At 38.9% G+C, this 18504-nt stretch overlaps 1 protein-coding gene across 3 annotated transcripts in view; it reads right to left on the reverse strand.

Moving 5' to 3' along the window:
- Window positions 1-18504, reverse strand: part of NHSL1 (NHS like 1) — a gene marked incomplete at its 5' end in the record, with an annotated part of 201720 nt that overhangs the window by 13000 nt on the left and 170216 nt on the right. For 2 of the 3 annotated variants that reach the window (XM_080665275.1, XM_080665276.1), the window contains 2 exons: window positions 6898-7090; window positions 17902-18026. In XM_080665275.1, the coding sequence (XP_080521401.1) occupies window positions 6898-7090; window positions 17902-18026 (318 nt within the window). Of the gene's footprint in view, window positions 1-2380; window positions 2513-6897; window positions 7091-17901; window positions 18027-18504 lie in introns of all 3 variants that reach the window. The other variant, XM_080665277.1, reaches the window with a different exon arrangement.

The following is an 18504-nucleotide window of genomic DNA, read 5'->3' on the forward strand; positions in this document are numbered from 1 at the left end:
TGGGAGGCAACCAACCGATGTGTCTTTCTCACATCAATGTTTCTCTCTCCCACCCTCTCTTTCACTCTCTAAAAATTAATGGAAAAAAATATCGAGTGAGGATAAAAACAAAAAATGAGAGTCATTGTCTAATTGTCTTTTTTTTAAATTAGTTTTAACTTAGATATAGCTGTATCAGTTGACCATCTGTGATCCAGGTCATGTCATTGACTCTGCAATGACATCAACTGTTGCACATCTGGCAACAATCACAACATGGATGATATGGAGAAAGCTATTTTCTTTTCCTCCAGCCTTAGTAGTGGTTCTATGTCACATGCAAAAGAGAAATAAACATGAGCTCCAGGGGCTCAAACATTCATTTAACAAATATTACAATGACAGAAGATATGAGTTACCAAGCTGGCCAAATCATTCCAGTGAGGTCAAAGAGGCAAGTAAGTGATTGGCCCATACTGGTTGGCTCAGTAAAAAAATGATAAACGTTCATAATTCTGAGGTTCTAGGATTCCTATTACATGCATATATAGATAATTCACACTGAATACTTAATGTGTATGTGCATTTTATCTGGGCCAAACTATTCTTACACCCTTTGCACAAAGCCATCCAAAACCTAGTCATTTTGGTTGGAAAGCCAATTAAAATGTAGCCCTACCCTTGAAACATCAACCTTGTTATCTTACAAAGGGTCTATCTTTAAAGTTGCTCCTTTTGGTTAGGAGACATCTTTTAAAGATCAGTTCAAATACAAATGTTACCTGAGTCCTATAAGAGATTCGCTCATTAAGCAACTACTGAACATACACGTAACGTATTAATTTCTCAAATTAGCTGTCATCTAAAAGAGAAGAAAAAAGTTTGAAAGAACGATACAGGAGGACTGGCCACTAAAAAAAAAAAACAAAAAAAAAAAAACAGCAGCATGTGGGGGCGTGAACCAAAGACAGACCTCACAATCCTGGGGGTGTCATCTTGCCTTTGTTCTAACCCCCATGTATGGGATAAGACGAGCACCTGGACGTCATCTGGGTCACTGGAGCTACCTAGAGCAGAAGCGAAGCACTGCTATTGTCTCGCTGCAATCCGGAAGGCAGAGCATAATACTGGGAAATGAATGGCAGTCCAAGAGGAAATGGCAGGTAAAGAAGAATGGGCAGGGGTGCTGGGAAAGCATACATAGGAACAGTGTCTATAGCACCTGGAAGCTGAAACGCTACCTCAAAGTGCTATAATAGGCATACCAGTCATTTTAACTAAGAGGCAAGTTCAGAAGTAAGAATTCTGAGTTTCTAGAGTAAAACCTTTAATAGTAGTAAAAGTAAAAACATCAGGTGAGAAAGTACTTATAATGAAATAAGTCCAGAGGTTGGCTGAAGAGAAAGACACATTTCTAGAAAGGTAGTATTAAGTTCCCTACAGATATTACAATAGCAGCTATTATGCTCAGAGTAGTACCAGATACCGAGGGCTTCACTTATATTAATTCATTAAATCCAACCAACCCTCCCTTGAATGAGAAAGTAGACTCAGAGAGGTGAAGGAACCAGCCGGAGGTCACCCAGAGAGTTAGTGGCAGAGGTAGGGTCCAAATCCAAGCAGCCTGGCCCCAGAGTATCTGTGCTGACCCAGTCTGCCCAACTGCCTCTTCAGACATTCCTGATGGGCCCATTAAAAACCAGAGAAGAAGTGAAGATAGAAAGAGGAGAATGAAGAGATTATCCACAGTGTATATACAGATAAGCAGAAACAAATGGATAAGTGAATAATGAAGTAAACAACCTCTCCATTAGCTAGTTTTTTGTTTTTGTTTTTTTCTGTTTTTATCACAGGTTGAAGAATACTGACTCAAAATCTATGAAGTTGTTTCACTGGAAGTACAGAAATGTACTATTCAACCTAAATGACTATTTTCCATCATACTAGTAGTTACTAATTATCCCACACTGCTGTCTCTTTGATGACAATGCCACCGATATTGTCAGTATAACTAATGAAGTCCATATCTGTAACTTTAAGTTCTAGAATGAGTTTTCAGTTTTCTGAAAACTTTAAAATCTAAATGAAAAGTAAATTTCATTGTGGCAGTTCCCCACTGTTCAAGGTACATAGAGATGATGACATAACTATGAATTTCTACCATCCCAGTGAACAGTTTTCATATAAACTTCTCGTCTTACCTTGTCACCAAAATTCAATACATCATCTGCATGGGGTGTTAAGATTTGTACCCAGTGCCTCATTCAGAAAAGAAGCTGGCCCTTTGGGGCACCAAATGGCTATCAGAATGTATCGATTTCATAAGCATAACAGATGAGGTTAGCATAGGAATGCTGAGCAGCAATGAGGGGCAACAGAATACAGTTCTGATGAGCCATACCTAGCTCCTTCTGTATGTTGTCAGGGACTCCTGTAATAGTCTTTCTCCTTTTGACTTTCTTCGGTCGTCTTACCAGAGTGTCTGTGTAAATTAGAGACCGCCGAAGGCTGGCTTGGCGATCGAAATTCTCCCCTAATGTAGAGTAGTAGAACAAGCAAAGCAATGTTATTTTTAAGCAAGCTGACACCATGCACTTTCTTCCAGAAGCTTGTTGTCAAATGATAAGAAGGTATTAATAATGATGTTAGCCAGTCATATGGTGATGAATGAATGCTGAAGGGCAAAAAGGGAAGGGAAGCTCATTATCATCATAAGGCTCTTTTCCAATTTCTCTGTGTGTGTCCTTCCAAAGGAAGCACCTGGATCTCATTTCCAAATGAGCTGGAGTGGAAAATGCAAATTTGTTAACAACACGCCAGAAGAGTGATTCTGCATTATTTTAAACATGAGTCACCTGGGAAGTGTTTCACGTAGGTCCTCTGGTCACAGACATCACTCATTACATCAGTGTGCATGTGATGATGGCAATAAATTTATCTTAATCATTTAGTCAACTCCAGAGACCATCACAATGTCCTATCCTATGTGATGAATCAGATAACTTAGTCAAGAACTCTTAGATGAAGAGTTTTTCTCCCAGTCAAGGAGGCCAACAATTTGGACAGACTACAGAAATTAGCTGTGGTGTGAGATACTATAATGAAAAATAAAAAGCCTTATAATGATAAAGGACTTTTACCACAATGAGACCCAATAGCACTGCTGTTGTTAAAGCAGAACTGCTTCTTTAGTTCATAGTCACTTGTAATAGTTGATCTGAATTTAGACATTTCGGTTATGCTGCAATCAATCCCCAAATGCCAGATCCACAGGACTTCTTTCTTTCGAGAATGTGAGCTTGTGTGATTGACACACAATGGGAAAACATTAAAAAATAAAGTATCAGTTTTTGATTGGTCTGCTTTAAATGACTTGCCAGCTTAATTAAAGAAAGTTTTATAGCACTGACCTTGTCAAGTGGTTATCTCCTCAAAAAGAGATTTTAAAAATACATATATACACACAAATTATGTACTCCCACCCTTCTTTTGCTGTGAGAAAAGTATAAAAGCATTCTTTCTTTTTAGTAATATTGACACATTCAAAGTGGGCATTTTGTGAACAAGGTACTTTCTATTATAATAGGAATAAGTTGTAAATAAAATTTTATCTAATCAAAACAGACGATAAAAGAGCTGAATGATCAGACTACATTTCACCTACTAAGGAACAAACTTCAACTTGAAAACTCTTGCCACTTTGTTCCTAATGGAGGAAAACAGAAACCATTGAGAGAAGACCCTGAAACACCAGAAGGTACCATGGCTGGAACAAATGTGTTGCCCTGTGCAACAGCATAGAAGGTGTTTGTAAGTGGCAGGTCATGCCTTCAATGGTCCGTTAGTTCCCTGCAGCAGAGGGGAAAATATTTCCTTGTATCAAGGCATTAAGAATGGTTAAAATATTAATAGATAGTTGCATTTAGTCTCTTAGTTTTGCTTCCTAAACAAAAACAAAAGATAAACCACTCAGGCTCCCAGGAAATTAAGAAACAAACCATGAGGACAGACATCACCATTAAAGATGTCAAACTCACCCCAGCTGGTTTGGCTCAGTGTTTAGAGTTGTTAGCCTGTGGACCAAAGGGTTCCGGGTTCGATTCTTGTCAAGGGCACATGCCCGCTCGATTCCCAGTGGGGTGCGTGCAGGAGGCAGCCGATCAATGATTCTCTCTCATCATTGATGTTTCTATCTCTCCCTTTCCCTTCCTCTCTGAAATCAATAAAAATATATTGGGGGAAAAAAGATATAAAAAAGATCTCCATCTTGCACTGTTACCTACAAGGACTGTGTCCCCTGCTGGACTATACATTTCTTGAAGGCAGGGACCATGATTCATGTCAATGCCTGACACAAAGTAGTTATTAGGTAAATACTGAATATTCAGGAAATATCTGAGAGGAATTGAATCATTCTCTTTCACTGAAAAATGGCATTAGTTAGTCATGCTTACTAATTAGAAATAAATTTTGCTGGCTCAAACATCAATTCAAAGCCAGTTTGTAAAAACTGCTTAAGTATGTTTACCCACTCTTACTTTCCAGGTGGAAGAGCTGTTATCCCACATGGCAGATTATGAAACATATATACATTTTATTTTAAAGATTTTTTTCCCTTCAACAGTTAGAACATGCTGAGTCCCATAGAACTACAACTAAAGGGGTTAAACTGGTTTACAAGCTTGCAGCTCATTGTGCTAATATTCTACCTCTATGCCTGGCAGGCTTCACTTTGGACTTGAAATAATATATTTGTCGGCATTTTCCCCCCAGCTGAACCTTACTGAAAATCAAACTAGAGGGTCAATGTTTACCCAAATAAATGAGCACTTGACAATTCCTGACAGGAAGGTACATTTTTATCTCAAAAGTCATCTGGGGCTTTAGAAAATGTCATTTAAATAGCAGGAAACTGTCTAACCTATGTCAATTCAACTACTAAAAGTGAAAATATTTAATTTAATGCTTTTTTATACCAGAATATTAGAAAACTACTCCCTTTATGAAATATATGTATGTGTATGTGAACACATGTATCCAGAAAATGGATCAATAAATATGTAATTAGGGATTATGTTTAATTTGTCTACATTTCTAAAAACATTAATCACACAAAAATAAACTGCATTTTGATATAACTCAGATTGCTCATTTTTTTTTGTCATTAACCTTTCCTGTGTGGCATTCTGAAGGCCTCCTTTTAAACTCCATGGAATTCATATCAAACGGGAGAGAATTAAAGCTCAAAGAAAGGACACTGTCTCCTGTTGTGACAATGCATTTCATTGTAAATAATTCATTACTCCTAAAATTCTAGTTATTCTGCTTTAAATTTACTAATCTCACAATAATATATTTTATCCTAATCCCATTAAGGATTGTCATATTTCATAGCACAATCTATTTATAATATTATTCCTGAGGCATTTAATCATACATAATTACATTTCTGCTGCATTTAATCAATCAAATAATGTAATGAATATTCTTATAGAAAATATGCACCTATGTATTTCATTGAGCAATAAACTTTATACTTTGTTCTGAAACATAGCTACTTATAAAAATAATCTTTAAAAAATATGATCTAGGTGAACAAGAATCACATTCAGAAAGATCAATGATGTTATCTGCAAAGAAAATGGATTAAGATGCCATGGTATTCTTCCTTTAAGGCCTATGCACATTAAATGTGTGAAAATGCACATGGAATTTAAAATAATTCATTCAATTATTTATTACATTTCTCTGGAATTCAAAATGAGTTCTAAAAGTAATTTTTAAATGCAAGGTTTTAAAAAATTCTTCAATAACTATCAAAATGTCATTAGTCCTTTAAAAGTTAACCAATGCCATGGCAAAAGCTTTCTAATGGCAGTCAACAGCAATAGTCTCAGAAATGCAGCAAGTGTGCTATGGTTTCCATCCTAATTTTTAATGAAAACTCATCTTTACTGGTCACCTGATTTCTTTTAGATTCTAGCCCCGTAAGCCATGCTTTGTATGGACTGATAATCAATGATGATGATCAGTACTCTATTTCTTTCTAACACACAGTCCAATGGCTGAAACTATTAACTCTAATACATCTATTTTGCACTGTGTACATGCCTACCAACGTGATAAAACAGGAAAATTTTGATATTTTTAACAGCTCATCTAAGTTTGTGAAATACTGACTTTGAACTTCATGTACCTTGTAATTTGTCACCTTTAATTATCACAGGTGATTAAAACTTGAGCATACTATTCTAAAAGAACTTGAATTTTACATGTGGCAACTAATATTTATATTCTAAAAATTTATATTAAAAATGAACTTTTATTTGAAGATTGCAGAATTTAAATTTTAGGGATCAAAATATAACTTTACCATCCTATTGAGTTTTTTTAAAAAATATATTTTATAGTTATTATTAATTCACTTGATATTTTTATTTCAAGTAATTTTTCCCTCTTTTACCTGAGAAAACAAAAAGGTAAAATCTATCATTAAGAAATATCACAAAGTTGTTATTTCTTTACTTTTATAAATATTACTTAAAATAACCTTTAGAAAAAAAAAACATATAATTTTTCTTATCCAAAATCACGTTTATAATATGTCTCCATATAATCAAAGTATTTTTTTAAAGGTAAGTCCTTTTAAAAAGACAGGCTTTAAATGAGCAGCTGGACCCCGTAGTTCTTCCACATCAACCTTTGGTGACACAGTCTTCTAACTTAAAAGCAATAGCTATTTACATGTACACATACAAATATGTCTTAGTATTCCCTTCATTAAGCAAAGATCAGGAATATACATATATTACAGCTTTCCCTCTGATGTATAAAATGCTAAGTACATATAACAACAACAAAAAGCCACAGTCATTCTCCGGAGTACATTTTGAACCTTGTCTACACAGCAAAGCATACCGGTTATGTTAATAGGAACCACATCAGCCTGGACTGTCTGGGCGTGCAGTCGCATCTTCTCTTCTGGTGTTGGCAAGGGAAGAGACTTGGCCCAGTTCGTTTGAGTATTAAGATCAGGGAAGTCACTTGAGGTTGGCGTTTTAGGTCTCCTGATGGAAATATGTCTTTCTTCTTCCAAGGAGGAGACAGAACCCTGTAGGGGGAGTGAGGAAAAAGAAGCCACAGTGTGTAAAGAGCTGACAGAAACATTTTTTTTAAATGTAAACTGATTTGAAGCAAAAACAAACAAACAAAAACACCTGGTCACATTTAGGAACAGAAGCAATGGTTTGCAAGAACTCTGCTCAGCATCCTGAGCACGACCCAGAATATTTATGATTTGCAGAGGCCAGAGTCCCCAAACCATGACTGCGAAAGGTTTTGCTGACCCACAGAATCTTAAGTTCTTCCTGTTTCCTGTGGTCAGAAGATTATGGATTCAGTTTAACGTAAGAAGCCCAGAGACACAACACGGTTGTGACCATCAATTTCCATTTTTATTAAAATGTAGTTTGGCTCAAAATAATTTCTAGCCTCAATCTCATTTCCTTTAGGCTCTGGCCTCAAGGGACATTTCGAAAATGATAGAGCAATTGTTGTTCAACTACTTGTGCTCTTCTGAAGCCATTTATATGGAAAAATATCCGTGTGAAATTATTCACTTATAAGAAGCTGACTAAAGCTGTGCTCTGAGCCTTATCAGAATTCCATGAGAACATTTCTAGCAGTGTCGGTTTTGATACAGATTAACATCCTAACTGGGGACCATAACATCTTAAAAAGTGTAAGCAAGAAAGCTGTTTTGGCAAGCATCTGATGATGGCCCCATGGCAACTGGGTTGGTGACAAGGAAGCTCCAAGAACTCAAAAGAAATACACTGTGCTCAGGCACAACAACAAAAAGGGGTAACTGACTTGTTGGGAGATGGCAGTTTATAATAAGAATAAATGTATAAGAACGGTTCTTCAAGTTGAAAGCATTTAAACTACCACCTATGAAAATACGGCACTTAAAAGAGTTTTACTTAAGAATAAAAAGTCAGTGAACCTTCCCAAGGGAACACCTATAAAACCTGGACCCAGGTCACTTCAGCAGCTCCCCTCTCCCCCAAAGCAAGGGTAACTGCCCTCCTGACTTCTAACATCACAGCTTCCTTGGCCTGTATTGAACTTTCTGTAAAGGAAATCAGACTGCAGGTCTCTTTTGTGACTTCTTTTACCCAACATTTCATTTGGAAAGATTGATGCTTTTAAAAAAATACATATTTTTTATTGATTTCAGAGAGAAGAAGGGTGAGGGAGAGAGAGATAGAAACATCAATGATGAGAGAAAATCACTGATCCACTGCCTCCTGCACGCCCCCTGCTCCCCAAATGGGGATCGAGCCTACAACCTGGGCATATGCCCTGACTGGGAATCAAACAGTGATCTCCTGGTTCATAGGTCAACACCCAACCACTGAATCACACCAGCCAGGCAAGGATTGATCCATTTTTAAAAAGCGTTATGTTGATGTCTTTCTGGATTTAATGCAAGTTTTTAAGAGGACATCAGTAAGAAATCTATAGAAACTCATCATTTAGAAATCACAAACACTTAGAAGAACACTATCATCACTACTGCTAATGAATTAAACTTCCCACTAAATACCTGTATTTATTCTACAAGCACCGCACACAATCTGAAAAGGGCTACACAGAACAGATGAAAATGGTTTTGGGTGTTAGGGATAGGGTCTTAGGCGAAGAATCCAAACACCTGAGTCTATTCACTTTATAACTTATAGTCAAGGGACCATAAGGCTATTCCTAAATGTTGAGGTCCCTTGCTGTAAAATGGAAATATCCTGTACTCTCAGGACCTCATGAGATGATAGCTGTGGAAATGTCTAGGACAGTTAAATATCATAGCCATAAAGCTGGTAGTCATATAAATGCGACTTTACGAAGACAAAATCATGAATTGACAAGTACCTGCATTTTTCCTTTATTGCAAGACTATCCATAATAAAGGCATTATAGAAATAAAAACATAAATTATAACTAGATATCTCAGTATTTTTTACTTTAAATTCTTAATACATAAAACATGTAAAATGATAATCTAGTTTCTTTTTCACCTAAGGAAACTATAAAATGTCTGTAATTAAATAACAAACATACTCATTTGGAGTATGTGTTACTGACGTCTTAATCATGATACTAAATTACACCATATCCATTCATGTTTGATCTGACACTGGTTATAGCTCTTACAGATCCTGAAAAGACAAAGGAATGTTTGAGTCAGCCGCAGCAGCTAAGCCAGGCTGACATAAATCAATTATTTCTGCCCCCTTTGCAGTTGTGATACTCTAGTTAAGTTTGATTTATAATACAGATTCTCTACTCTTATGCTATAGATACACATACACATAAATTAAAACTAATTTTGAGAATTTCATGTCAATTTGTGTAAAGGTCACATGTCTGAGGTAGAATCTTAATCCAGTAAATTAAAAGGTCACTCCAATTTTCTGATATATTTACATAGAAATAATTTTCCAGGCAACCTTGAAATATTACACAAATTTCGAAGGCCTTAAGAAGTACATCCTAACTGAAAGGTTTAAAAGAAAGGGAAGGAGAGCTTCAGACGGCCAGAGAATAAATAGCACGGTGACATCCTGCAGAGAGGGTTCCCATTTCGTGTGATGTCCGCCGAGGGACCTGGAGGAGCTCGGTTCTGTGGTTTGCATGCATCTCAATGGTGCTCACCAGGCCTAGTAACCTACTTCTCTTTTAGTTGTCAGAATCGATAACTATCACAATGAAACAGTACTTCCGTTAGCCTTGTGACCATGGGACCATCACCAGGGACAGCTCCGACGTGACAACTGACAAAGATCATCTATTTTGTAAAGTGCTCCCTTCATTTGCAAGAAAATTTCCCAGACAAGCAGAGCACAGGTAACATTATATGCAAAGTGACTGTTATGCAGTGCTACAATCTACTGAAGAAAATTTGAAAACCAGGATGGTATGACTTCCAAAATGACCTGATTCCCATCCCTCCTAGTATTTATAAATACAGCAGGAACACAGAAAAAACCTCCTGCATCTCAATGGCAGAACACATCACAAGTACTCCATTAAGACAGACGTTGGAACGCTCCAGATTATCACCTTAGCCTCTTCACTGGCTGCATACTTCTGTCCTTGTTGACTACCTTCCCGTACTCCTCCCCTTCCAATAGTGGATTTCTCAACACTGCAGCCAGGTCATGGTTCTCCTCCTCTCAAACCCTCCAAGATTCTTACTATGGCCTACAAAATCCTACATACGTGATCTATGAACTGGCCCCCTGCCAACAATGACCTCATCTCCAACTAGTCTGTCCCTTGTTTATCCTACCCAGTCACATCATCCTCCACGAAGTTCCTGGTACACATCACGCACATTACTGACTCAGGGCCTTTGTACTTGTTGCTCCCACTACTTGAAATGTTCTTCCCTCAGACACCCACACAAGTATAACCTTCTTATTCTTCAGGTGCTTGGTTTAGTCAAGACTCCCCTCCTGTTGAGGTCTCAGCTGTTCACCCTACCTAAAATTTTAACTCCTTCCCAAGATTTTATATCCCTGTTTCTGCTTTCTAAGCTTCTCTTTAGTACATACATATCACCAGTATACACATATTTTAGTTACTTATCTTGTCTCTCCCAAGAGAATGTAAGTTCTGAGAGCCTTTAAATTGGAACTGTACAGAGTTATCTCAGAATTTTGAAATAGCTCTTCGTACAGTATGGCTCAGTGAATAGACCATCGGAACTGCGGACTGAAGGGTCCTGGGTTCGATTCCGGTCAAGGGTACATGCTGGGGTTATGGGCTTGATCTCCAGTAGGAGGCATACAGGAGGCAGCCGATCAATGATTCTCTCTCATCATTGATGTTTTTATCTTTCTCCCTCTCCCTTCCTCTCTGAAATCAATAAAAATATTTTTAAAAAATAAAAATAAAAAAGGGACCACCATCTAGTAACTGAGTTCTACATGGCTTTCCTTGGGTTACAGGCTTTAAAGGAATTGGTACTTCATTTAATTTTCACAGCACTAGCCTCACTTTATAAATAAGAAAGTGGCCTAAAATGACTTTACCTTTGGAAGTTCAAAAGTGGGCAAGTGGAATGGAAACCCTCACTATAGGGTGAATTACTTTTTTAAACACTGAGTTTGAAGTTGCCTTGCTTTCAGAACTTAAATACAGTTTTTAAAGCTGTTAATTGGTCAATAATGTTCATCAATAGCCCATAATCTGGTCCTGGAAGGAACATAGAGTCACCAATAAAACTTAAGAAACCACAATTCCTCATGTCAAATTACTTAATTCGAACAGGGAGATCACCTGCCACCAGCGGTGGTTGTGTAGATTCTGGATGCTGGCAGACCTGCATTTCAGAGCCCACCAAGTCCTGTCTGGAAACCAGGCAGCCTCCCACCAGATGGACAGTGGAGCCTGAAGTACAGTCTCTTTGGCAAATGGCCAAGTTACCAAAAAGTAGGCTTAACTGTGAAACACAGATTAGCCCAGGCTTGTTAAAAAAAAAAAAAAAAAAATCTGCTATGCTTTTAAAAATTGGAAAATATAATTATAAACAGCTAAATTTAGTATTCACTTAGTAAGTATTATATAAGAATAGACATTGAACAGATGAAACAACATAGGACACTATTTAAGAGAACACCAACATACATTCTAGTCCTTTTAGTCTTCGGTGATTTTACTCCCAAAATTATATCTCTTTTGGGTTGACTCTTGGTTTTGAAGATTCTAGATAGTTTTATAAAGTGTCAAAACTACTGTAGTCTTTCTTGTCTATATGCTGCTTCTATTCAGACCCGTGAGATCCTGATTTAATTTGTTCTCTCCTATTCCTTCCCCCATCCCGGACCCAACAACACAGAAGACCAGGGGTAGTGGACATGGATCCACACAAAAGCACAGTTCATGGCCTTCCCAGCAACTCCATGATTTGGCTGGGAGGTGGTTTTCAGACCCACATTAAGTAACTAATTGTTCCTTCTCTCTTATTCAGCATGTATATTAGTCCCTTTATCACAAAACCTAGACCTGTCAAGGACTCTAAACTTTCTTACCATGTACTGAATTAAAATAGTTTGGATTTAAACTATCCCATATTAAGTGATCTTTTCCTCAAAATAATGAAAATAGGTAATTAGAGTATACATTTTAACTGATATAGTAATTTCTTATTTTAATGATCTTTTGATTAGAGTAAATCATAGATCCAAAGTATATAGTACAACATAATGAATATTTAAGAACTCGCTACCCAACCCCTGCTCACAATATTACCAGTAATTGCATCCACCTCCATGCTCCTCCCTGCTTCCCCAGAGGTAATCACTCTCCTAAATTGTGTGTTAATCATTCCCTTCTGTTTTTTACAAGTGTGTATAAATATGCCTAAATTACATGTTTATATTTATTTGGACTTTTATAAAAATGGTATCATGCTCTTTGCACTGTTACTTATTTACTTGCTATTATATTTCTAAGACACATGCATATTGTTGTGTGAGCCTGCAATTCACTGGTTTTACTGGGGTACACACTGCATTCCAATATCACATTTATTTATGCATTCTTTTTTTGTCCTTATCTCCCCATTGCTCCCCCCATCCCCCAACTCATGCCCTCACCCTCCTGGTGTCTGTGTCTGGTTAGGCTTATATGCATGCATGGAAGTCCTTTGGTTGATCTATTCTTTTATTGACTGCCTTTGAGCGTGAAGGCGGTGCTATTAATAATTACACAGGACAGCAGCTGTAAACCAGGGTTGTCCTGAGCAAACCAGAACATGTGGTTTATAACTCTTTACAGTTGAGGAAACTGAAGCTCACAAGCAATTTAGCCAAGACCGCCGCTACGGACAGGTGGGAAAGCTGGCCCAGACCAGCACTCTCAAGATTCATGTTATGTAAGCCTCCAACATCTGCAGTTAGAGAGCAAGGCTGCTATCCTTTGTATTCTTCAAAGTCCTCCTTTGATTCAAATATCTCTTATCAAGGAAGACTAAAACAGAACCCGAGATGCCAATTCAAAGAATAACAGGAAATAGGAAAGAAAACTTCAGTTTTTATCAATACTATTAAAGCCAACTGCTTATTGCCATAATCCCAGCCTCATTTATCTGTTTGGGGGTGAATTTTACACAAGAGATTGAGTAACTCATGACTGACATGCTTTCTGCTGAGACAATGGGGCCTCTATGAACGTTTCTGTGACTCAGTGAACATATATCAAATACAACCTCCGACATGGCAGTTGGAGAAATGCCCTATCAACTCACAGGATGTATTTTAGCATCTATAGCTGAACTTCCTTCAAATACCTGAATACCCTCTTTGGTAGTACCCGGCACACAATGAAAACAAAGAACAAAACAGAAATGTCAAGACTAGAACAACACTAAAGTAATGATTTACTCTCTAATTTTGTGGGTGAATAAAAAGTATTTTGTGGATTCCTACATCCCTTTGCAGACAGCATTTTTCTTTTTTTTTTTTTTTTAAAACATATTTTATTGATATTTCACAGAGAGGAAGGGAGAGGGATAGAGAGCTAGAAACATCGATGAGAGAGAAACATCGATCAGCTGCCTCCTGCACACCTCCCACTGGGGATGTGCCCGCAACCAAGGTACATGCCCTTGACCGGAATCGAACCTGGGACCTTTCAGTCCGCAGGCCGACGCTCTATCCACTGAGCCAAACCGGTTTCGGCTGCAGACAGCATTTTTCATGCAGCATGTTTAATATTTAGATGATGTACAGAACATAGATAGTTGGAAACACCTCAATTTTTTTCTTGCCACACTATGTCACCACTTTGAAAGATATATATGGATATCATTAGCAAAATACCTTTCTTCATACCATAAACTTGAGGTTTACTTGGCAAATGCTTTGCATTTATTATTCTAAAATAATTATCCAGAATAAATAACCAGAACAGATGTCTTCTAGGTTCTCTGTTCTAATTTATATGTTATTAACCTTTACCTTATTAGCAACTCTCATTTTTGGATAGGGCTTCTGTCTTAAACATATAACAAATGCTTAGTATTTGTTGAATGCAAGGAATGCTTTTTTCCTAAGCACTGCTTTTGATGTCACAGCACCTGTAGCCTAAACCTTTAACTCATGTGTCCCTTCTATGACAGTCTACTGGTCTCCTCACCTTTCATCTCCATCCCCACTGCCTACCTAGGAAATACAAAGAAAAGGGTTTTCCCCATAGAATTTTCCCTCCAATCTGACTTCTACACACTCTGTACTTAACAATAACCCCAACTGTTACAGCCACTACTAAGAACATGCGTTGTAGTAAGGGGCCTTGGTCTTAACATGGAGACCATGAACTGCTGGCTGGGAGCCCTTATAGTTACTGGATTCCCACCTAATTACAAGTGCCAGCTTGATCATGTACTAAATCCCATGCAGATTAGGGTCTATTTCTGAACTTCACATACTGTTTGTAATGTTTGGTCCTGCTTGTCTGTACGTTCAGAGGCCACAGGGAGTAGTTCCCGACTCCACGGGTGAGCACCTGGCCACTCTTCCTTCCTCACTGCTCTCCAGTTGCACAGCTTGTCCAGGTATGAACCTCAGATCCAGCCTCTCCAGTCCCTCCCTCCTCCTCCCACCCCCCAAATAACTCCAAACCAAAACAAACCAACTGCTCACGTTTTTATTGGTATTGTGTTAATTTTATAAATTAACATGGGCAGAATTGACAGCTTTTTGATATTGAGTCCTCTAATCTCAGAGCATATGTTTTTTCATTTACTCCAATCTTATTCGTTGTCTTCCATAGTATTTAAATTTTTTCATATAGATCTTATCCTCTTTTTTAAAAAATATGTTTTTGTTGATTTTAGAGAGGGAGAGGGAGAGTGAGGTACCAACAAGTGGCAGAGCTAAGGCTCGAAATTTATGGATGGAGTGAGCTCCTATTCCATCTTCCTGCTCAAAAAATCCATTTAATATGTTGTCCTTGGATAGAAGATGTATCAGATGCTAAACTGCTGAGAAATGATATAATAAGGTACTTCTTATACTTATTAGGACATGCCATGTCGTGTTGTCGTGTGTGTGTGTGTGTGTGTGTGTGTGTGTGTGTGTGTGTGTCTATAATCATTATCCCTGACTTATTTTCAACAGGACAGGAGCCTTGTTTTCTAAGGGCCAATGACCTGTCCACATCCCCTTGCACGTTTGGGAGAGACTGCTTGGAGGGGTCCGTGGCAGTGCACGTAAGTGTAGAAACTCGTTCACAGAAACTGAACTCTCTCAGATGTGAGGATCTGGGAACTAAATAGCTGTGTGAGAATTTAGAAACTACACTTCCATTTTCCAGGAAGATCTTAGAATGTGGTCTTAGTAAGGCCAATTTGCCGATTTGCCACCAGGGACTCTGCATACTCACTAGGCTACCCAGAAACCACCTCTGTCTCTCTGGGTCCCACTGTAAACTAAATGCTCCCCTTCCCTGAACACCACAGAAAGGCTGAAGTATATCTGGATTTTAAAAATCTCACAGGTGAAGGAGATGGACAGACACTGATCAAAGGGTACGGGACTTCAGTCTGCAATGAGCAAGCTCTTTGGGATCTAATGTACAGCATGGTGACTCCAGTACATAACACTGTGCTGTGTACTTGAAATTTGCTAAGAGAATAGACCTAAAGCGCTCTCATCTCACACACACATGGTAACTATGTGAGGTGATGGATGTGCTCATTAACCTGAGTGTGATGATCATTTCATAAAGTATACTTTTGTCAAATCATCATACTAGATACAATTTTATTTGTCAATTATCCTATCTAATAAAGAGGTAATATGCAAATTGACCATCACGCCATCACAAAGATGGTGGCACCCAGTGCCCTCAGCCCCGCTGGAGTCCCCCAGTCCTTTCAGCCCTGTGGGGCGGGGGGGACGGGGGGGGGGTGGGGGGTGGTGGCTGCAGGCGCATGGTGCGGCCAGACCTGCCCTCAGCCCCCCAGCCGCCCAGGGCTGGCGCAAGGTGCAAGCAAGCCTCGGATGGCGGCTACCCAGCCACCCACAGCCGTCTGAGGCTCAGGTAACCAGGGCCAGCCGAGGCTTGCACTGCTGGCAGTGGCAGCAGCAGAGGTGTGATGGGGACGTTGCCTTCCCCTGATCGCCAGGTCGCCTCCTACCCCTGAGGAATCCCGGACTGTGAGAGGGACCAGGCTGGGCTGAGGAGCGCCACCCCCTCCAGTGCATGAATTTTCATGCACCAGGCCTCTAGTACTTCAATAAACCTGAAAAAAATTTTTAAATCATAACACCCTCATGATATAATTCATCTTCTGATTTTGTTTTATTTTCCTTACTCATGTCAACAAGAGAAAAAATAAGCTTTTAAAATTAAAGACCAGATCAACTTTGAAATAACTGCTTTCCTATTATAGTAAGAAACTTTCTTTGTGTATTTTAGTTTCAAAGGATTAACCTAATATGTCCAAACACCTTTAGAGAAATAGGAAAGACATCTTATATAAAAAAAAGCCTAATAAGTGTCCAGTCAACCAGTCGGCCATTCAACCAATCAAAGTGTAATATGCTAGTGATATGCTAAGGCCGCTCAACCACTCGCTATGACGTGCACTGACCACTAGGGGGCAGACGCTCCTACCGGTAGGTTAGCTTGCTGCTGGGGTCCAGCTGATCGGGACTAAGCGAGACAGGCCAGGCATGCCCTGGAGCCCTCCCGCGGTCCCTCCCCGCTGGCCAATCTCCTGTGTCCCTCCCCGGCCCCGATCATGTACCGGTGAGGTCCGTCGGCCTGGCCTGTGCCCTCTTGCAATCTGGGATCCCTCAGGGGATGTCAGAGAGCTGGTTTCGGCCTGCACCTGCAGGCCAGGCCAAGGGACCCCACTGGTGCACGAATTCGTGCACTGGGCCTCTAGTTCTGTAATAAAAACCTGGGTCCAAGCTTCATTAGAAAACCAAAAATTTAAGGTAGTAATTTTCTATTTTTGAACAACTGTTATCTACTTTTTTTCCTTTGGTGTTACTTATTTGAGAGGGAATAATAAATTTTGAATAATGTTCTCCAAACCATAAGACTTTGATGTATTGACCTAAATTCCACTGAAATTTCTTAGGTTAATTTAAAATGGTTTCTAAAGCAAACCCTGTTCATCAAACCTTATTTGTTTAAGTAATTTGTGTCAGTCAACATTCCTTAATAAAAATGAAAAATAAGACTATGTAAGTTAAAAATCTCCATACATTTTTATTCTTTCGTGTGCATTTAGTACTGAGAAATATATTTGTCTTAAGTAGTTTGTGCATATCACAAAAGATGTCGTGGGAAAAAGGAATGCAGATATGAAACAGCATCACGAAAGCGAATTGCCCCATGCTGTAATATTAAGTAAAAGCATTGCTGTGCTGGATCTACCTAAGAGCACTGCCCACTTGTGAAACAATGGCTTTTTGCTGCTATCCTCAGAGCTCTTCTTTGTCATTTCACTAAGTTCTTGGTCACATGAAAAAAGCAAAACAACAGAAATAAGATACTTTATTTCTCTTACCCAAAAGACAGTATTCAAAATGCACAAATATATTGATTATGCTCCTTTAATAACTTCTTTGGATCAGGAACTATTTCCCCCCCAGGCTAATTTTAGCTTTTGAGAAAACTTACAAAGATAGTACTGAGAATTCATTGTGTACCCTTACCAAGTCTCCCTTATTGTTGATGTGCTGCAAAACCATGGCACACTTATCAAAATTAAGCAGTTTACTTGGGATAATGCTATTAAACTAAAAAAACAACCACATACACTTTGTTCTAATTTCACCAGTTTTCCCCCTTATATCCTTTTTCTGTTCTGGGACCCCATGTTGAATTTAGAAGCCTTACCTTCTGATCTGTTTCATCATCCTCATCTTGATACTCATCGCTGGGTGGACCGGAGCTGGCGAAGGTGGGTCCCTGGGAGTAGTACTGAGAGCTCCGGTAGCCATCCCGCCGCAGCTTATCGCATTCTGCAGAGGGCATAGGACGGGAGGGAGAAAGGGCATTAGGAACCAGAATTTCTTGACTCCTCTTTGCCATTTCTGGTAACACTTTCCTAGGCATAAGACTTCAAAATAATAATAATCTTAAAAATGAAATGATAAAAATGACTAAGAATTAGTACAGCAACTACTACAACACACTCCATGCCCTGTTCCTATACTTTGCAGGGACCACCTTCAGACCTCACAGCAACCCTCCGTGTCAATTTTTGACACAAAACAACTGCTTATGTAATTCCACATCAAAACCCACGAGCAATCCTCGTGCTGGGCTTGTTTCTTAGACTCGTCAGCTGGTAGTGGCATGAGAAATCACTGGTGATAATGCTCTCGTTTGTAGTTCTCATTTTAACTCTGGTGCCAAACAGCCTATAGTTATTGTGCCGAATTTAATATGAAGCTGGTGGCAGTCTGAGATGCCTGCCAGTCCACAGAGGAATGCCTG

The sequence above is a fragment of the Plecotus auritus genome (genome assembly GCF_963455305.1).
Source record: "Plecotus auritus genome assembly, chromosome: 4".
Lineage (NCBI taxonomy): Eukaryota > Metazoa > Chordata > Mammalia > Chiroptera > Vespertilionidae > Plecotus > Plecotus auritus.